The 21308-nt window shown below is 45.5% G+C and overlaps 2 protein-coding genes across 2 annotated transcripts; one reads left to right on the forward strand and one right to left on the reverse strand.

Annotated features, from left to right (window-relative positions):
- The first annotated feature begins 8653 nt into the window (after positions 1-8653).
- LOC123039159 (fasciclin-like arabinogalactan protein 2) lies at positions 8654-9665 on the forward strand. Its single transcript, XM_044462432.1, has 2 exons — positions 8654-9264; positions 9409-9665. The coding sequence occupies exons 1-2, from the start codon at positions 8654-8656 to the stop codon at positions 9440-9442; spliced, it is 645 nt and encodes a 214-aa protein (XP_044318367.1). The 3' UTR covers positions 9443-9665.
- Positions 9666-9793: 128 nt separating this feature from the next.
- On the reverse strand, positions 9794-13360 carry LOC123044285 (SNF1-related protein kinase regulatory subunit gamma-1-like). Its single transcript, XM_044466990.1, has 6 exons — positions 13105-13360; positions 12468-12629; positions 11903-12345; positions 10911-11177; positions 10549-10721; positions 9794-10468 (listed from the first exon to the last, which is right to left on the reverse strand). Exons 2-6 carry the CDS (start codon positions 12625-12627, stop codon positions 10150-10152), a joined length of 1362 nt encoding a protein of 453 aa, XP_044322925.1. The 5' UTR covers positions 12628-12629; positions 13105-13360; the 3' UTR covers positions 9794-10149.
- Between the last annotated feature and the right edge of the window lie 7948 nt (positions 13361-21308).

A 21308-nucleotide genomic window follows, 5' to 3' on the forward strand; every position in this document is an offset into this window, starting at 1 on the left:
TATCATATCTCTTTGTTTTTATTACCTTTTTGATACAAGTGCCCTTTTGTTGTGTAGGATGGGCATTTTCTCACTTATCGAGGTCTTTTTGCTTGCCTTTTTGGCACAAGTGCCTTTTTGCTTGCTTGGCTGGTACAAAGTCACGATATTTTCGTTACAATTACTTTCATGGTCCAAAATAGTTTACCAAAATAATTAGAGATAAAAATTAGGGAGATGTGTAGCTACCACCATGGGTAGCAAATTATTGCCGTATCTGGTTTTATGAGCGAACACAAATCTTTGTTAGAAGCACTATAGCCTTTCCAACTAACTAATTGGTGAATTAAATTGATGTTTTCTTGAGAACAATTGTTCTCCATTTTCCTATTGGCAATAGGAATTCCTAACATGGTGTGAATGGTGTTGGTTGTAATAGTGACAGAAAACTCATTCTCAAGAGTTAGTGTTCTTGTAAATGTATCACATTGGAATGCAAGCTAGTGGTAAATGTCTGTAGGCGAAAAGAAACAAGCCAATTCCAACAAATGACCAAGATCCATTTGTATGGTAACACTTTTTTGATCCTTTATGAATGATTGCATCAGGTTGAAGAATAATTGAAGTGGATCAAAATCAACACCCTGCTTTGGAAATGAAATGAAAAGACAACAACTGTAAGTAGCACTTCATCTAGAACTATATCTGCGATTAGCAGAAAATAAGAAACAAGAAGAAAAAAGTAACTAGAAGATCAATGTTTATACCTTGTTTCTCTTGTTATGATGAGCAGAATAATATGAATAACGATTTCTCAAACTGGGCTTCCAAGAGAAATGGGTAAATCTGATTATGCAATGTGTATCCTCTGTGGAATACCTGGTTCGTTTTAATACCAAAGAAACCGAGAGTTTTAAACCCACTAGAGGATTTTGAGGCAAGGAGATCCTCTCTCTTCATACTTATTCTTATTATGTATGGAGGGACTGACTGCCCTTGTAGCAAATGCGGAGGAGAATGGAAATATTTCTAGGATAAAGGTCAGTGTAGATGCACCCTCGGTTTCAAACCTTATCTTTGCTGATGATTTCCTGATCCTTATGAAAGCAAATGCTAGGAATGATGAGGCTTTGAAATCAGTATTGGATTCATATTGTGCCTCCTCGGGGCAAATGGTAAGTGTCGAGAAGTCTATTATATTCTTTAGTCCCAACCAAAAGGTGGAAGATAAGGCGCAAATTTGTATAATTCTGAATATTATGACTGAAGCACTCAGTGATAAATACTTGGGTTTGCCTGCAAATGTGGGTATGGACAAAAGTGATTGTTTCCAATTCCTGATCGATCGAATTATCATGAAAATAAGTGGATGGAAAGAAAAATTGTTATCCACTGATCAAAGGAAATATTGCTCAAATCTGTTGTACAAGCTATCCCAGCTTCATGATCGTCTTTAAAATTCCTAAAAAAATTGTAAAGGAATCATTGACGCGATGTCGCAGTTTTGGTGGGGTGACGAGGACAACAAGAAGAGAATTGTATGAATGGTGGAAGATGTGTGCACCAAAAAATCAAGGAGGTGTGGGTTTTAGAGATATACATTGTTTCGTTCTGCCTTTGTTAGCCAAACAGGCATGGCGCCTGATTGATAATCCCGAATCCTTATGTGCGTCTATCTTAGGAGCTAAATATTTCCCGGAAGGAGATTTAATGAATTCAAATATAAGAAAGGGCCCCCTTTTACTTGGCAAAGTATTATGGCGGAAGTAAACTCACTAAAAATGGTTATATCTGGCGGGTCGAAAATGGACAAAATATTGATATTTGGATAGATGCATGGATCCCGAATTGTGCGAATAGAAGGGTCATTACTCCGAGAAGGGGGAACCTTCTGTCAAAGGTTCCTGACCTTATTGGTCCAGTCACAAGTTCTTGGGATGGAGATTTGGTGAGACAAACGTTGTGGCCAATTGACGCTCAAAGGGTGTTCGCAATTCCCCTCCCAGTGCATAATACGTCGCATTTCATTGCTTGGAGTTATACAAAAATTGGCTTTTTTTCATTGTACATTCAACTTATTTGGAGGAATGGTACAAGCAACATGGACAAAATTGCAACATGCTAATGGTATAGGAAGAACCAATGTTAATCCTATTTATGGTAAGATTTGGAAATTATCTTGTTGGGTGATGGTAAAAATTTTCATCTCGCGTATGTTGCATGGAACCCTCCTGTGCCATGTTACGTTTACTAATAGGCACATGAAAGTATCACCCACTTGCCCATCATGCTCCAATGGGGCACATGATACAAAACATGTTTTATTCATGTGTCGAAAGGCAAGTTAGGATTGCATGAGGTGATCAATAAAGCTTGTGTTGTTGATCGTGCCGGAGAGACGGTATTGGAATTCTTACTGCTTATGACAGAACAAGATTTAGCGATAATGGGTTCTCAAAAAGCACGTGAACTGATTGCTGTTACAACTTTGGTATTTATGGTGGGATAGATGTAAACTGATTCATGAAGAAAAGGTTCAAGATGCACACCAAACTGCCATGGGTGCCCGGGCTATAACAGCTAACTATGTTAATGCACACTCCCCTAAGGCAACTAGTCAAACGGGGGATGGAGCAGACCTCCTATGGGTTTTGTTAAGCTTAATGTTGACGCCTCTTTAACCATGATTTACTTAAGTGCACAACTGGGGATATTCTTGGAGATGATAATGAAAAATTCATTGTTGGTGGAGCCTGGAGGATTGATTGTTGTGCTGATGTATTAACAACAGAAGCTTTGGCTCTAAGGTACAGCCTATTCCTTGCACAAAAGACGGGTTGCAATCGTCTTGTCGTTCACTCTGACAATATGAAGGTGATTGAAATAATGAAGAATGAAGGACATTCGGCGGGAGCGGCGGCAACAGTGTTCGATGATTGCTATTTTATAGCTTGTGATTTTCCTCTTGTTAGGTTCGAACATTATAATGGGGAAGCGAATAAGGGGGCTCATGAACTTGCTAGGCTAGCAAAATTTCCCGTCACTAAGGACTGGTTTGAGGAGCCTATAAGTGACATTGTACATTTACTTATTGATGATGTAATAATTATTTCTAATCAATAAAGTACATGTTTATTTCAACAAAAACATTGATTGTCCCTTTTTTTTGCTACACTCAACTTCCATCTAAAGCTAATAGGAAAAGTGTAGATTCAGTTTCTAGCCGTCATCTTACTAGCTAAAACACAACAAAGTTACTAGCCTCATCTTACTCCTAGCTATCACTAGAATTGTTGGAGAGAAATCAATTTGATGGACAAAAATGAATTTCTCTCAATGTGTTCCTCCAGTCCATTCAAGAAATTTGAAGAAGAAACCTACTAGCGACACCCGTTTGAGATAGCATGGATACCAATTAAAAAATTATTAGCAGAACACAACGTTTGATATATAGCCTAGCAACAATAACAATGGGATACTGCCTTGTCGATGGTATCTATCCTTAGTGAATGGTGTTTGTGAAGACTGTATTCAGTCCCCCGAGGTAGAAAACAATGTTTTTTTGCACAAATGCATGTAAGTGCCAAGAAAGATGTGGAGAGGGCATTAGGAGTGCTTCAAGTTCCGTCAGGTATTGTTCGTGGAGCTGCAATGATGTGGAAGCCGGTGACACTTTGACAACTGACGACATGTTGTGTAATGTTGCCCCGGTGACACATCCACTCGCCAATTCTGCCAAAAGCTTCGTCGGGAAGGGGAGCGAGCGCCGTCACACTTATTCCAAATGGACACCGTCATCCCCAACTCAACGCCGCCGCCAAGACCACTAACAGGGAGGGAACCACCGGTCTGCTAGCGGCAGACTGGCAGAATTGGGTAGCCTCCTTTTTGCCCTTTTGCAGCAGAACGAGGACTCGTATGTGGGTTGCTTATTTCATTTACTATTAAAGTTGTGTGTATGTGTAATGATCGACGTGTATGTGTTTGCATGGATATGGGGTTTCAGATATGAAAGTTGTGATCACAAATGAGGACTGTGAGTATATTGATTACTAGGAAAGATGAGATAGACTAAGATTTGGTCTTGCCTTGTCTTATACTCCAAGTTGATCATTGTACTCCTATATACATGCCCACGAGGCTCAAGCAATACAATGAACTATTCCATCAAATATCTCTCCCCCTTCTAGGGTCGCTCGGGCCTCGCTGCCCGGGCACCGGCGCTGCTTTGGCAGCCCGGGTGCCGGTGCTAATACGCTCGTTTATACGACATCCCGCGTCGTCCGTCGTCGCCGGCCTCATCCTGTACTTCGCCGCCATCACGCCTCCACCGAGCGGCGTCCCGAACCTCACGCGCGATCGGCTTGGTCACTCGCTCGCTGCCGCGATACGCCCCATCCACGCCGCGCGACCAACCTGGCCCATCGGCTGCGCGCGCCTCCGCAGGTCCCGTGAAGATTCCCGAGTTCAGCATGCCCCTCCGCCGATCGAGCAACGGGCTGCTGCTGCGTCTCCCCGTCGGGCCGCAGCGCCGCCGCCCCGCGGTTCTCCTCGCGACAGCATCGACCCGTGCATTGCCCCTACGGGTCGTAGTGCCGCGATACGCGGTCCCAGCCGCCGCCCCAAGGTCGTCCCCGTGGTTGCACCGACCCGCGCTCCGCCGCTGCACCGCTCCTTCGGGTCATAGCACCGCGGCCCGCGGTCCTCGCCGCCGCCCCGAGGTCTTCCCGTCGTCGTCCCGACCTGCCCGCCGCCGCTGCGTCGCCCCTTCGGGCCGTAGCACCATGGCCCGCGGTCCACTCTGTCGTCACCGCGCGTCGACCTCCCGTGGCATGCGCCATGCCATCTCCCTTGGCACGGGAATGCCACCGTCCGCGCCGGTCTGCGTCGTGCTGTCAGGGTTCTTCACCTACTTCGAGCACCGCCACCGCACTCCTAACCTAGCCGCCACCGTCAGGCCGCTATCGCCGCTCTTCTTTGGCCGCCGCCGCCCGTCCACCCCCTTCCTCTTCGTCCAAGCACCAACCCGTCGCCAGCGTCGTCGTCATCTACCCCAACCACTTCGTCTATCCGACCACCGTTGGTGACATCGGGCCCGCGCCGATGGACGCCGCAATTGTCGTCGAGTTCTTCTCTGCTAGCCCCTCCGACTTCTCTGACATGGCGTACAACTCGTGCAGGTCCCTCGTCCACGCATGCCTGGTGCTGGCAACACCGATGCGTGCCTTCACCCATGACATTTCTCCGGGTCTGGCAAGCCTGGTCGGCGCTTCGTCAACTTCGTCTTTGTCCATCTACGCATGCGCGGTACTGGCAACACCGGTGTGTGCCTTCGTCCATGATGTGTCCTCGGGCTTGGCAAACCCGTCGCAACGCGTTGTCAACAACATCTTCTTTCCAATGCACCACTACTTAGACACCACTGCGCCCATGCTAACTCGGCGCCCCCCTTGCGCCTGCGGCAACACGGCGACATCCTCGACACCGGCTACCCCGACTCGACATCGACCATGGCATTCTTTGCACGGCTACCTCGACCACGGCTACACCACCCTATGCTCTCGGCTACATCGACATCGGCACAAAGGGCTACCGCCTTGCTTGAGCAACCTCGTAGGTTTCCACTCTAGCCACGACTTCCGCGATGCGTCGACCGTTACGAGTGTGGGAGGGTGTCCGCCTGCTTGTCTTCGGATTCTTTTTTTTGAGGCACTGACCGTAGAACAATTGTTCTACGGTAATTTTCATTAATAAAATGTATACAAATTACAAAAACAGCAAAGGACCTGTCTAATCTCAACCAATACCAGTTTTATGAAACATGAAATTTAGAAGTGTTGTTCTAACCAAGTCCTGATCCTTTGTGCTTTAGCTTGTTTGGATCTAATTTGCACAGCATTGAGCCCTTCCTGAAGATAGTAGCTCCATCCTTGGATATGTGAGGCAGCATGTCTGAAGATTTTGTCATTCCTGACTGACCAGATACCCCAACAACCCATGATAACAATCTCTAGGGCTATGCTCCGTGGCAGATGAAGGAGAGCCAGTTGAATATCATCAAGTACTGAGATGCCTCTATTCCTATTGGGGATGATCTTGTCCCAACAAAGCAAAGCAAATGATCTTGTCTTCGGATTCTTCTCCAGTCTCACTGTCTGCGTCGCTACCGTTGTGACTGCGGGGGGATTTTGAGTATATTGATTACTAGGAAAGATGAGATAGACTAGGATTCGGTCCTGCCTTGTCTTGTATTTCAAGTTGATCATTGTACTCCTGTATATATGACCACAAGGTTCAAGCAGTATAGCGAACTATTCCATCGAATATCTCTCTCCCTTCTAACAAGGACGTTTGAGGGACCAGTCGGCGCTGTCTAGGAACGTGTAGGGGGCAGATTTCCTCAATACCATTGTGCAAAGTGAAATCCACTGTAGCTCACGTGTGCGAACATGCCAGGACGTGTCAAAGTTCACCGCACACGATGCTTCGTGGAAGAGTCACAAGGCTTGATAGGTTCATGGACTTTGATTTCACTGCACACGATGCTTTTTTTTTCTACCCGCCAAAAAAAAGATTTGAGGAAATTGGTGATATGGGATGATTTTTTACTCCCTCTGATGATGCAAGAGCAGCTGTGCTTTTGAGTTTGTTGCTGGAGTTAATTGCACAGAAGTACCACAATTCGGGCATCACATGTAGATTGGTACCACGATTGCTAATTTTTACATGTCAGTATCAACATTGGTTCGGGTTTTTGCAAATTAGGCTAAAATGCGTATTTATACGTATTGATAGTGTATCTGACTGTTGGGGCCCGTCTGTCAGGTGCCGACGTGGCATATTTTTTTGCAAAAAACCCCCTTGCTTTATACGTAATCACATAAATACCCGTTATTTTTGCGGGAAAAATGTTAACGTGAGAGAATTTTTTTTTTATTCAGACTTGTTTGAAAGTTTCCAACGAACTGGACAAATAAATAAAGCAAACGAAAAGTCGCGCGCGACAGGTTTCTAACCTGCGACCTGCAGCACGCGGGCATAGCGCGCTAGCGACCCGGCCAAGGGGCTACTCGTGTTTCTGTCCAGGCAGGACTTTATTTATAAAACAGACGAATGCTGGCCGGTGGTTGGGCCAACCAAGGCCTGTAATTGTTTTTTCGTTTCGCCTTTTACTGACGCGCGTGCTGGGCTCGTTCGCCCGCATTTCTTTTCTATTTATTTATCTTATTATGCTTTATTTTTGTTTCTGGTTTTGGCTTATTTTTAGGTTTTTTCTTTTTTTCTTCTTTTATTCACTGGGTTCGTTCTTCTTCTGTTTTTAACATACTTACTAAATATTTTTTTAGATAGGCTTCAATACATGATGTTTTCAAATACATGATGAACATGTTTTCGAATTTGCATGAACATTATCTTAATGTACGCTGAGCACCTTTTCTGTGTATAGTGATCATTTCTTAATGCTTGATGAACTTTACTTTGCAAACAGTGAGCATTTTTTAATATATTGAACTTTTAGGTTGAACATTTTTTAATATATATGATGAATATTTTTGTAATTTAGGTTGCTCATTTTTTAATATATACAGTGATCATTTTTGTAATATAGGTTGAACATTTTCTTAATACATGATGAATTTTTTTGACAATGTGTATTTGAGAAAATGTTCAGCATGTTTTAAAAACTTATTGCGTAAAATCATTCTAGCATTTCGAGAAACACATCAAATTTTTTAATAAAGGTTGCACTGTTTTAGTGCACTAATATGTAATCGCAAAAAAGTATTAATATTATGATTAAAAAATAAGTGATTCAGGGCAGTGCCAACTATAATATAAAGGACGACCCGCCTCCAACCTAACACAAGCTTCGCTCTGGCCTGGTGGCTATTGCGCTCCGCCCGCGTGCTGCAGGTCGCAGGTTTGAAACTTGGCGCGCGTGACTTTTTGTTTACTTTATTTATTTGTCCAGTTCGTTGGAAATTTTCAAACAAGTCCGAACAAATAAAAAATTCTCTCACGTTAACATTTTTTCCGTAAAAATAACGGGTATTAATGTGATTATGTATAAAGCAAGGGGGTTTTCTGCAAAAAATATGCCACGTCGGCACCTGATAGACGGGCCCCAATAGTCAGATACATTGTCAATACGTATAAATACGCGTTTTAGCCTAATTTGCAAAAATTCGAACCAATGTTGGTACTGACATGTAAAAATTAGCAATCGTGGTACCAATCTGCATGTGATGCCCGAATTGTGGTACTTCTGTGCAATTAACTCTTGTTGTTGTGGTATACCTGTGATGCTACCTTTGATGCCCTTGGCATGTCTAATTGAATGAGCTGACTGCTAATTTTTTGCCAAAGGAGGAAGGGAGTAACTGAGCGCAGGATTCAAGACAAAGGGATTTGTGGTGAGGGTGTTGGCGGGGGGTGGGTGACATGAGGGGATTCACCCAATCCCTGGAGGAGTTGGTTCCCCGTGTGGATGGAACTCGGCCTGAAAGCCAAAAACCCTTCTTCCCCCACCCTCCTGCCCCGAGCCCCTGAAAGAGCTCGGCCAAGCCAGAACACCAGCCGAGAGAAACCCTGTCCACCGTACCTCCATTATTCTCGCTTCTCAGGGTAAAGAAATACCACCAGCTAGCTTGGGCGAGCAGGGGAATCAAGCACAATGCAGTTCGCCGGAGCCATCCTGCTCCTCCTCCTGCTCGTCCCCTGCGCCGAGGGACAACCGCCCGAGGCGACGCCGGCGGGGGGCTTGGCGATCGAGCAGATCCTGTCCAAGAACGGGTGCGGCGCCTTCGCCGGCCTCGTCGCCGCCACGGCCGGCGTGGGCCAGGCGCTCCGCGAGCAGGGCGACGCGGGGCTCACCGTGTTCTGCCCGGACGACGGCGCGGTCGCGGCGTTCGCCCCGCGCTTCAGCAGCCTCACCGCCGCCGGCCAGGCGGCGCTCCTTCTCCACCACGGGCTGGCGGCGCGCTCCGCCGAGTTGGAGCGCTTGCTGACCCACGGCCACAGGCATATTGAGGTGCGGACGCTCGACGGCGGCCGCTGGGGGTACGGCGTGGTCACCATCTGGTACTACGGAGGCGCCATGGAGCTCTCCTCGTCGCCGCCGTCGCTCACGACGCCGGTCGAGGCCAGGGTCACCAGCACGGTCGTCTACAACGACCGGCTCACCGTCTACCTCATCAACGCCGTCCTGGTTCCGGGACCGCCGGCGCTGTTCGACTACTCGGACACCTTGGTGACCATTTGCGTCATGCTCGGGCTCTGGATGTTGTGAGTACTACTACTATTTCCTCGAGGTGTTTGCCTCTTTTTTTACTCAGCAGATCTTAGAGAATGGACGATGCTGGTGCTTGAATTGCTTCTAGCTTTCCAAATCTTAACACGTGAATAACTGTATCCATGTCTCGTCTGCAGAGTCTTGGGGTCGTGTGGTGCCATTTGTTCGTGAATGAGAAGATCGTGCCAGAGTTGCGCCATAGGTGATCTCCGTCCTTGATGCACACGCTGGTGCTCAGCGCAGTGGGCAAAGGGCACTGTTGGTGGAACTTTTCCTATGTATATTAGTGTTTAGTTACTTTTGGATCTAGACTCCATGTCATGTAAGAAAATGTTGTTGGCCATGAATTCTTCTGTACCTAACTTAGTACTCTGATCCATTATTTGTCCCTCAATTAGTACAATTTTGTACTGTAGTCGTACTAAGTGAGCAACAAATAACATTGATCCAAGGGAGTAAGTGGCAAAAACATTATATTGCTAGCTCAAGGATAAAACAGGAAACCTGCCCACACCTGCAAGCTTAAACAACTGCCATACATTAGACTATTGATTGATCGAGGAGGATAACAGAGGTACACATGACAGATTAGGCAACCTTTGGTACGTCAACGTTTTTACAGATCACAGAATCGCCACTGCAGTGTTTGCACCAGGAAACAGGTGCGGATCAGCGAACTCGGGAACTCAGCACAGCAGTTGACAAACTAAAGCACACACTAACAAAGCACTGAAATGCCTTGTCACCCCACACAGAATTGACTGTATAAACACCGCAACCTGAACGAACCAGTCCAGCTACAAGACTTGCTCACTAACCCTGTCTGTTATTTCCACCGTCTTGCGCTCCCGAGAGCTCAGCTGTTCTCAATGGAGGGCTCAGCTGTTCTCAACGGAGGAATCGGCATCACCCTTGTCCTCGAGCTTCTCCATCGCTGAAGCAAGATAACTGTCGCAGAAGCCAGGGGGCTCGTGGATGAAGCAAGAGATCACGTCTCGCAGTGTCACAACACCAACCACCTCAAAGTCACCATCCACCACGTATATCCGGTGGGTTATCCTCGATCCGATGCTGTCGATCACGCTGCCCATAGAGGCATCAGGTGCACAGGTGAGCGGCGGCTTCACCAGTCCGTTGCCCCCTGAATCAGGAAGAGTGGAACCTAGAGCATTCATGAACTCCAAGACGGTAAGATGCCTGTGTGGATCAAACATATCATTAGAGACATTTCACAAAAACACAGAGGGAATAAATCATTTGGTTGGGTCGCTTCGTACCTGAAATCAGAAAATAAGTCAGGCCTAAGCAACAGGAAGCGAATGTCCCTTATGCTCACACTACCGACCAGTTTCCTTTTGGGACCTTCTACTACAGGTACGCCGCCAATTTTGTTATCCTTCATGCACTTGAAAGCTTCTAAGATTAGATCATCACTGTTAACCGTAATAACCTGAAGAAAACACAATATCGTAAATTTCTCATTAAACAGTTCTTATAACACAGTCAAAGCCTATTCAAAGGTCCTGCTTCAGGTGTTGCAGCCTGCAGATCTAAATTAATCGGGATAGCACAGAGGATTAGACCTTACACTACCAAGACAAGAGTTTAACTAGAGAGGCAGCAAAGTGAGACAAATAACCTCATCAAGAGACATGAATGGAAGCCCCATGTCTGAAAGAGGGAGTGCCGAAATATAGTCGAACCAATCCCTTCCTTTACACTGCTGAAGTCCTTTAACAACACCAGTCTGAGTAATGAAGTTCTTAATAACTGGCTTATCAGGTTCAATCACAGGGACATTCCTCAACCTGTACTTGGAGAGCAACAGTAGTACAGCAAGCATTGAACTGTCAAGCGTAACAGGCACAAAAGGAGACCACGGGTAGGACTCAACAATTGACCGAACCTACAACAAAAGGAGAAAGGATACAAAGTTAACAGGGTCTACAAGAGAAGATATTCATACAATGCGAAATTAAAGGGTCGGAACAGATAACCAAATAAACCTTAGCAACAAATTTTAGTGTAGGTTCAGTCAAAAAAAACAAATTTTAGTGCAGCTGAAATACCACAAAGACAAGCAAGACTGTATGAATTATGTCAGGTTGGTTGGTATAACCATCACGTACAAAACGAGAGAAGACAATTAACAGAAAAACAACCGTGAAAATGGCGGCAGCCCACCAATTCAAACAATCCCACGGTGGTTAAAAAACCACATTTAAATAATTCACATAAATTAGTTCATATACTTATATGAACTTATATGCACAAATATATCATTTAGCTCTCAACCACAAAGAATCCTAACCAGATTACTTTCAGGGCCATAGCACACAGATCTGTGGAATGTGAGGAGGCCCCCAATCACAAATTGACACTAGCAAAAAAAAGTGCTTTCTCAACCAGGCTTGAAATTAGAAACCGGACTAAGGTTCGGGTCTTTTTTGTCAGAATGCCTGTCCCATCTGGTTTTGAGTACTGGGTTCTAACTCAAGTGTAGCTGAGCTTTGTTTTAGCAAAATAAGAAAACATTAAGTCGATTACGTTGCCCCTGGTGCATGGATTCAATGCTTGATCAACATAACAAAACAAAACAAAAAAAGCTTCAACATAGAGCAATTGCCATACTGTAGTCGATTTGAAAGGTTCTTGCTGAAGCAGAACTTTGTAGAAATCTTCCCCTAAATGATCAGCAGCAGTTACTCCATCCTTTGCAACACCCTTTTCAGCAGTTAACCCGCCAGCAACAGCGGCCCCTACTGCAGCAGCAGTCAATCCAGCGACAGCTGCCGGGCCAGTTGCACCTAATGCTGCCACACCCACTGCACCAACAGCCCCCATTCCAACTCCTGCAGCAGTTGCTGATCCAGCTGACAGAGCTACGGCTGCAAGATCAGCATTATCTAGTACCCAAAGGATGATGGCTGAGTACTCAATGATGCCAAGATACCTCCCTTGCCAATCAGCCGGAGCACCAGGTTCAGGGTTAAGCACTGGCGCTGCCCTTATGTTGTGCTCAGATAAAATTCTAACAGCATCAAGAACAGAAGTTTCTCCAGGAATTTCAGTCACTACAGTACAGACAGAACATCAGTCGTTACAAACACCGAAACATATATGTGACAAAAAAAATATAAGGCAGAAAGAATATACAGATTGAGTGGTTTCTTTTGCAGAAGTGCATACAGCATACCCCGGCCACTAGGAACATCAGGAAACGACGCGACTGGGATCTGAGCAAAGGCAGCGGTCAGAGACTCTTGCAAAGCTAGCGGGAGCTTCTTCTTGGACTGGATAGTGTCAAAGTAGGCATCACAGCTAGGGAATTTCGCGTTTTCCTCAGGTCGAGCCATTTCTACAGCAAATTGATGAACGATTTATCAAACAGGAAAAATCTGCCCACAAATCATCACCAAATAAGGAAGTGCATTACACACAGTGGGCGCAGAGCATCTAGAAGTAGTTCTCTGACAAATAATTATACTCGAACATAAGTATATTAGTAGCAATTCTTAGCTGCAATAACTAGGAGCACACAGTTTGGGCTTGTGAATCAAAAGAAACTCTTACAGTTGGGCGTTTCGTCGGGCGAAACCCCTTAATTTGCATTACAACAAACAGCTCATAAGGAAGGCATATGCATATACTAGTTGCAAGTAGCTTCAACTAATCAGCCGAGCAAAATCAGAGCCTCTCGGTCTCGGGGAGAAGCAAGGCAGCAGACGGAAATCCACTAAATTTGCAACCTACCGCATCAAAATCAAAACTCACACAGCAGCATGGATGGACGAACGAATTTAACGAAAAAGAGCAGGGAGTTTATTTATCACCTTGGCTGCGACTTGCGGGAGTGGTCGGCAGGAGAAGCAGGCAGCCTCCAGGTGCAGGGCTGCGGCGGGGGAGGAAGCGGTAGAGGCGGAATGGATCGGAGGCGCTGGTTTCGGAGGATCTATGGTCTGCTTTTCTTGGCTCCCAATCCAGGGGGCGGGCGGTGGAGGAGTCGAATACGGCGAGAGATGGTGCGGTGCTCGCTTGCCAAGGGCACACTGGCACGTGTACACGGCACGGGGCCACGTCGCCACACCCCACCCCCCACCCCAGGGGAAAGTAGGTACTCCCGTTCTATGTGTACTCCCGGTGCTTCAAATTCAAAAAATACATTTAGAAATGTGAATGTTCATAAGAAATGGGACTACAACTCTCAAATCAGATCCAAACTCGAAATGCGTATTGAGAAACAAAAGGGTGAAATCCAGATGTGAATAGGGTCAACGTTGCTTTTGTCTTTTTTTTTTCTTACACTATTCATCCTAGATTTTATATTCAGTTTTGCTAGAACTCATTTAGATGAGATATAATTTGGTCTCATTCATCTTTTATAGCCATTGGATATGATGCTACAAGATGTGTGTATGCTGACGTGGATTGTATTTGTTCTTATTTTCAAAGTGAATGAGACCAAATTATATTTCATCTAGATGAGTTCTAGGTACTCCCTTTTATATTTTTGTTTCTCAATATGTGTTTCGAGTCTGGACCTGGAATTTTTAGGGGTTGTAGTCACATTCCTTGTGAACATTCATATTTTTTCAGAATTTTTTGTTACATTTAAGGAAAAAAAATTGAATTTGGAGCACGGGAGTACTCCAAGGATGAGAGTACCTAATACTTTCCCCACCCCGAGAACGTATCATGTGCATCCGTTGAACTGGCGCACCAGGTGCTCCAGAGGAATCTAAGCCATTAGATGTAGAAGTAAGGGGCAGGGTATCAACGAACCTGCAGGTACATTTTCAAAACAACCCCGACCCCGCAAAATCGGGGGAATCCACTTCGCAACATAGTTCATCTCTATCCTTTCGCCATCTCCTGTACCAAGCTGAGCTAGGGTTCCATAATTTGGGGAATCATCCATCTTCGTCTCCCTCCTCTCTCGCGCGCGTCCGGCGTCTCTCCACTCTAGCCGGAATCCTCATCTTCTACCACTGACTTTCCCATCACAATTCATCGATCAAGCTTCTTCTCCCCCCTCCCCCACGTCGAGCTATCTCTCTCGTCGCGAACTTGTTCGGGTCAGCGTCAACGGGCGAGGGGGAGATGCTGGAGTCCGAGCATCCGCGGCGCCCAGAGATCAGGAGGAGGAAGAGGAAGGGTGAAAGGACATGCGTTGCCCCCCATGTTTGGTTTTGGTAATTGATGACAATCTCTATGGACTAATGGTTGCCTTGAGTTATATTCGTAGGTTTTGTCCATAGGCTTTTCTTGAAGTCCATTTGTTGGTTTCAAGGAGTTTATGTGTTGGCCAGGGTGCTTTTTAAGGAATTATCCAAAGATTGGTCCTGTCAGAGTTGAGCTTATTGTAAGCATGTCTTGAAGAAGAAGAAGATTGTGTGATCATTCATGTTTACCTTCAAGACATCATCCAAATGAGAGTTGGAAAGATTCAAGGTTGATCAAGACTAAGAACAGAGAGTGATTCAAGTTGATCAACACACAAAACGTAGAAGATGTACCGAGTGGGATCATGTGATTCCACGGTATGGTAAGTATTGTCCATTACGCTTTGTGCACTAACCCATGGTCTACATGAGAGTTCTATGTGGGGTTAGGTATGGTTCCAGGGGTTTGCACCAACCGGAAGATCTCATACAACCCATGGAGGATGACATCAAGTGGTGATCGTCATCAAGATTCCCGTGTGCAAGTTCAAGTGGAGCATCACTAAGATATCAAGTGCTTGAAGCTTGCCATCCATTGTGTTGACAATGGACTTGTGAAGATGTGCCAAAGAGTGGCTTACCCATAGTGGAGTATGGGGGAGCAATCAACTAGTCTTCATCGAGCTAACGCAATCAAGAAAGGTGGTCCAATTTTAGGGAGTCAAGATCGTCATCATCTAGCTCAAGTGGACTATGTGCAAGGCAAAGTTTTTCCCTTGATAGGTTTTCTATTTTACCGGTCTCATGGTGGTAGTTGGGAGATCGGGTTATAGGATCGATTGACGTACTATCAAGGGGGGCTCTCAAGTTACTATCTTGATCGTATCATTCGTAAAGAGATCAAATCATTGCATCCTTGCATCATCTTTCTTGGTTCTTGTTTAGTGTTTCTCTTTGTGAGTTTTAGAGCTTATGGTCATCTTCATGACAAGCTCGAGTTCATCGAAAATAGAGTTCACATGCATCTTGTATGATGTTTTCGATGTTGAAGGTTATGCCGGTTCTTCTTCATTGGAGGTTTCACTCTTCTATTTCTTAGGCATAGCTCCCCTGCCTCTTCTTACTATAACTAGTCCCTGTTGGATGCTACTCGTCGTCATCTATCCAACAAGTTTGAGTTTGCTCAATTCGGAGTTCATGTGCAGAAGTTGTGGCAATTTAGGCTTTATTTGCATCCTCTGTTTTCTCTGTTGTGTTCCTGAAGGTCTCAAGAGGTAGTACTGCTCTCTAGAGAAGTAGTACCGCGGCCCTGTGCCGCGCGTAGTACCACTGCTTTTGGGGATGCATTTTTTCGTGTCGGGTTTCGCGGTAGTAGAGCGGTAGTAGAGCAGTAGTACCTCTTATAAGCGATAAGCGGTACTACCTCTACCCATGAGCGGTACTACCTCTCCGGGAGGTACTACCTCTGTCCAGAGCGGTACTACCTCTCTGGCAGAACTACAACTCATGTTTTTCTCTCTTGTTGGGCTGTTTTGACCGTGCTAAGCGGTAGTACCGCTCCTTCGAGCAGTAGAACCGCTTTGTGCACGACCTGAGTGCATAACGGTTGGATTCGGGGGTGCCTATAGAAGGGGGTCTTCTTCCCCAATGAATCTTATCTCTTTAGCTCATGTTCTTCCCCCATTGTTGACCTTCTTCTAGCTCGCTATCTCTCAATCCCTCCATGGAATCTTGCTAGTTTGGGGGGGGGGGAGAGAGAGGAGATCTAGATCCACATTTCCACCAATCACTTTCTCCTCTATGTGAGGGGAACCCCTTGGATATAGATCTTGGAGTTCTTGGTGTTCTCCTTCTTGTTCTTCCTCCCATTTTCCTCCGTAGCTTTCGTTGCTTTGGTGGGATTCGATAGTGAGGGACTTGGGCACTCTATGTGCCCTTGCCATTGCAACTGGTGCATCGGTTTGAGTTCTCCACGGTGATACGTGGAAGTGAAGTTGAGAAGCTTATTACACTTGGGTGCTTGGTATCCTTGAGCTTGTTCCTCTTGGGTGCTTGGGCGCCCTAGACGGTTGGTGGTGCTTCGGAGCTCAATCATTATGGTGTAAAGCTCCGGCAAGCGTCGGGGTCTCCAATTAGGTTGTGGAGATTTCCCCAAGCAATTTGACGGGTACGGTGACCGCCCCCAAGGGTTTCCAAAGTGTATGGGTTCGGTGACTGCCCCAAGGGTTGCCATTTGTACGGGTTCGATGAATGCCCTCAAGGATCCCTTAGTGGAATCACGACATCTTGCATTGTGCGAGGGCATGAGGAGATTACGGTGGCCCTAGTGGCTTCTTGGGGAGCATTGTGCCTCCACACCGCTCCAAACGGAGATTAGCATCCGCAAGGGTGTGAACTTCGGGATACATCATCGTCTCCACGTGCCTCGGTTATCTCTTACCCGAGCTCTTTACTTATGCAATTTACTTTGTGATAGCCATATTGTTTCATGTCATATATCTTGCTATCACTTAGTTGTCTATCTTGCTTAGCATAAGTTGTTGGTGCACATAGGTGAGCCTAGCCATTTTAGGTTTTGTGCTTGACAAATTAAACGCTAGTTTTATTCCGCATTTGTTCAATCCTAAACCGTAATTATTTTAAAGCGCCTATTCACCCCCCTCTAAGCGGTGTCCACGATCTTTCAAAAGGGGACCAGCGCGCAGCGGGGCTGGGCGTTTACTCAGGTTTGCCCCTTTCTAGTATCTCTCAGCTAACATTTCTTTTATCTAATGGCGATCACTTATACCTTGCCATGATAAAGATACATAATCGTGAATTAGCTATAATGGGACAATACTAATAAAATAAAGAATCAACATATCTCCTTGGGTCTGTTGATGAAACTAAATGTGAGGAAGTGTTTTCTTCAAATTTGTAGCCCGTAAATTGGTAAACACCGAATTGATGTTTCAGATGTAGATATAATGGTGAAATTTTAGTAGTATCCATCAGTGCTAAACAGATGAGGGGATGTGCCCTATGTGTATACTTCAATTGTACATGGAAATGGCATTTACTATGTCCAGGTGAACTTTCTATGTAGTTAGTAGTTGTCCATGTTCCTCATTTTGTCTCACTGCAACTACAATCTACATTGTCGCTATGCTAAGTAAAAATCTTGGCGTTTTGAAGGTAAATTTGGATGAAATAGTCATCGATGGAGCCCATGGGAAGTTATGATCTAAGCATTGGGTCATCTATGCCAATGGGAGTTGAAGATAATGACAATAGCTTTGCCATGGTAATTTATTTATTGTATTGGTCACAGGCTTATGTCACACAGTTATTGTCACCTGATGGTTTTCCTCGAAATTATAGGGCATGATCCAGCTAGCCTAAAATGATGGAAATAGCTACACACGCCAATGCGAACTAGAAGTCTTCCATTTTGTGTAAGTAGATTTTGTCTCACATCCAATGCATGAGCTGTAGTTTATTAATTGAACATATTTTTATTTTGGATAAGCAGGGGTCAAATATGAGCTCGAGTGTGATGCTAACTTACAACCTGTATTTGGTATGCACTTTGACACCTGGGAGGAAGGTATGGCATTCTATAAAATGTATGCTCATGAAGTCAGGTTCTCAGTTCGCACATGGACAACAAACAAAGATGAACATGGCGTATAGTGGAAGAGGTTGTGCTAGGGAGGGTTGGAGGAAGGTGGCTCGGGAAGAGGAAAGGGTAAAGCCTAAGCGTAAATTCAAGTTAACAAGTTGTGGTTGTGAGGCTATGATTGGATTGAAGAGGCAGGATGACGGCAAATATAGGGTCGCACGGTTTGTTCCATCACACACTCACCAACTTATTTCTCCAAGTAAGAGACATATTATCAAGACAAATAGAGAAGTAAGTCCCCGTTCGGATGTTCTCCACGATCTAGCTTCCTAAAATGACAATGAGAAGCCAACCGAACGATGCATCTCTGAGAAGCTCGCTTCGCGACGACGAGGATCGGGCCAGTGCAATATCCGCGGAGACAAGGAGCAGCTGAAGCCTAGCTTCACGGAAATGAGAAGTTGAAGTTCGTCCGAATTACAAGAGAATGCCACCTCGAAGTGCCTCACAGCCGAAACGTTTTCTCTCGCTCAACATACCACACACCCGGAAATTACATGGGAGTGCCACCCCGAAGTACCGGACACCCAAAATGTTTTCTCTATTTACATGAAGCTGCCACCCCGGAGTATCTTCTGGAGCTGCTGTCCAGCCGAACACATTGCTGCTCCAGCAAGAATTTGGAAGTCAGCGAGAAGTTAAGAAGCCAGCTATTTCGGGAAGCTAGAGAGCTTCCGAACGGGCCCTAAGTAGTGAGTTGAGGAGAAAACTACTTGCATGTCATAAGGCAATGGTTGGCACATCCGCAATATATCGCTTGCTTAGTGTAGAGAAGGGGGGTCAGCAAAAATGTGGGTTGCATAGTGACCTCCAAAACTCTCACCACGATTTTAAAATAGCAATTAAGGGAGCAGATGGACAAATCATAGTAGATATAATGAGAAGTAAGCAGGCTTCCAATTGATGTCTACTACGCAACTTTATTCTTGTAGACTGTGTTGGGCCTCCAAGCATAGAGTTTTGTAGGACAGCAACAAATTTCCCTCAAGTGGATGACTTGAGGTTTATCAATTCGTGGGAGGTGTAGGATGAAGGTGGTCTCTCTCGAACAACCCTGCAATCAAGTACAAGCAATCCCTTGTGTCCTAAACACACCCAATACGATGACAAATTGTATAGGTGCACTAGTTCGACGAAGAGATGGTGATACAAGTATGCACTACAAAAAATACACTTCCGTGATGATACATGTTTGTCACAGTAGGTCACGTTTTCTGTCATGCATGTACATCCATGACGATTTTATGACAAAATCAAGATAGTCATACTTGTGCTGTCGTAGAAGTGTTCCATGACATTACCAAAAATATCATCATGAAAGTGTCCACTTCCATGATGATAAATCGCGCGTCATAGAAGTGCTTTCGTCAAGGGTGACCGACACGTGGCATCCACCGTAACGGAACGCCGTTAAGCTATCGGGTCCGGTTTTGGATCCGATAACCCGTTAACAACCCCGACCAATGGGGATTTTCCACGTGTAAAATCATCATTGGCCGGAGGAAACACGTGTCGGCTCACCGTTGGGACAGATGTCATCCACTCATTGGACCCAAGGCGCCTATGATACGTCGACATGTGGCACGGCCCAACAGAGGCCCATTCCTATGAAAAGGCCAGCCCATTTGACTTGGTCAAAAGGTGGCGGGCCGGCCCACGGAAAGCCTGTTAACGGTCTGCCCGCATATAGCCCATTTACAACCCGCTAACCCAGGGCCCATTACGCCCTATCTAAATTAGGACCAATAGCGTCATCTGGGCCGTCCAATATGATTACAACCCGTTTTAACTTCCGGCCCATATGTGGCCCATGACTTCTTTTGGCCCATATGAGGCCCTTTGTAACTCTTGGCCCAATAATGGCCCGTGGTGAAACTGGCCCGTAATGAATAGTGTATCACTTTATACCCATTAACGGCCCATTATTCCACTGGGCCATTTCCAACCCAAGTTATCTTTCGGCCTTCTTAGGGCCCATTAATTTTTGGGCTCATTTGCAGCATTCGGTTACTTATGGCCCGTTACTGTCATTTTCTGCTTGTGGGCCAAATTCAGCCCGTCGTTACAGTCGGCCCGTTTGTGGACCGTTAATACGTTGGGTCGTTTTCATGTCAAAAAAACCCGTTGGGTTGTTTTCATATAGTTATCAAATACGGCTTATTAACGGCCCGTTATGGTCCACGAATAGTACGACCCATGATTGGCAAAATGATGATACACCCCGTAGAAGGCCCATGGATCCTACGGCCCGTAGAAGGCCCATGGACCCCACGGCCCGTAGAAGGCCCATGGATCCTACGGCCCATACAGAAGGCCAATGGATCCTACGCCCGTAGAAGGCCCATGGATCATACGGCCCGCAGGAGGCCCATGGTTACAACAGTCTGTGTGCTGGCATGATTATTTTGGCCTAGTTGCCACAAATAGGCTATTGTGGCCACTAGAAAAATACAGAAAAAGAACTGCAGTGACTACAAGCAAACAACTAAACAAGACAATAAGGAAATAAATAAGCAAGCAATTAACACTAGCTTATTACCTCTATTACACATATTACATCCACTGGGCATCAAAGTTCGCTGCGAGTGCAAATATAGGGAACAAAGCAGCATATTACATACACTGGCCGTCAAAACTAGCCACCAGTGCAAATAAACGCGGCAGCAAAACAAGAGCATAATAGAAACAACTTCAGAAGAGCTCAAGAAACGTTATCCTGGGTATCCACCATGCTGGCAATAAGCTTAGCAAGCTTATTAGCTTTGTCCTGTTTGGCGCTAAAATCCTCCAACGCTTGTTGTTGCACCAGAAAGTATGCATCTGAATGCTCCAGGGACTTCCACAGTCCTTCCGCTTCTTGTCGCAGCCAGCTGATTGATGTCTTTCAGCTTGTAGTTGAGACTCAAGAAACCGAATTGATTCAGACAGTGAGTTTGAATAGCTTGTGCAAGCGGTAGTGGCGAGTAACTCAAACACTAAACCAAGACAGGACTTTAGGGCTGTCTCACTGTCTTCAAGATAGTCTTCCTTAGCTGTTTTATCAGCTTTGTTGGAGACCAACAAGGATGTGTCACTATCCTGAACCTTATCTGCATTACTTCCTTTACCATTGCTTAATAAGGCACTCTTCCCCAATATTCTGTCAGCATTCTAAAAGAAGAAACAAGCAGACACATAACATGTTTAGCATGTACTAGTATATGAAACTCATTTC

This window comes from Triticum aestivum, chromosome 2B (genome assembly GCF_018294505.1).
Source record: "Triticum aestivum cultivar Chinese Spring chromosome 2B, IWGSC CS RefSeq v2.1, whole genome shotgun sequence".
NCBI classification, from domain to species: Eukaryota; Viridiplantae; Streptophyta; class Magnoliopsida; order Poales; family Poaceae; genus Triticum; species Triticum aestivum.

Bases quoted from the DNA above. Each gene is read 5' to 3' on its own strand.
- LOC123039159 (XM_044462432.1), top strand. From the start codon at position 8,654: ATGCAGTTCGCCGGAGCCATCCTGCTCCTCCTCCTGCTCGTCCCCTGC. The intron at 9,265-9,408 runs GTGAGTACTACT...TCTCGTCTGCAG, and splicing joins ATGCTCGGGCTCTGGATGTT to AGTCTTGGGGTCGTGTGGTG.
- LOC123044285 (XM_044466990.1), bottom strand. From the start codon at position 12,627: ATGGCTCGACCTGAGGAAAACGCGAAATTCCCTAGCTGTGATGCCTAC. The intron at 12,346-12,467 runs GTATGCTGTATG...TCTGTACTGTAG, and splicing joins TGATGTTCCTAGTGGCCGGG to TGACTGAAATTCCTGGAGAA. The intron at 10,469-10,548 runs GTACGAAGCGAC...TGATCCACACAG, and splicing joins GACTTATTTTCTGATTTCAG to GCATCTTACCGTCTTGGAGT.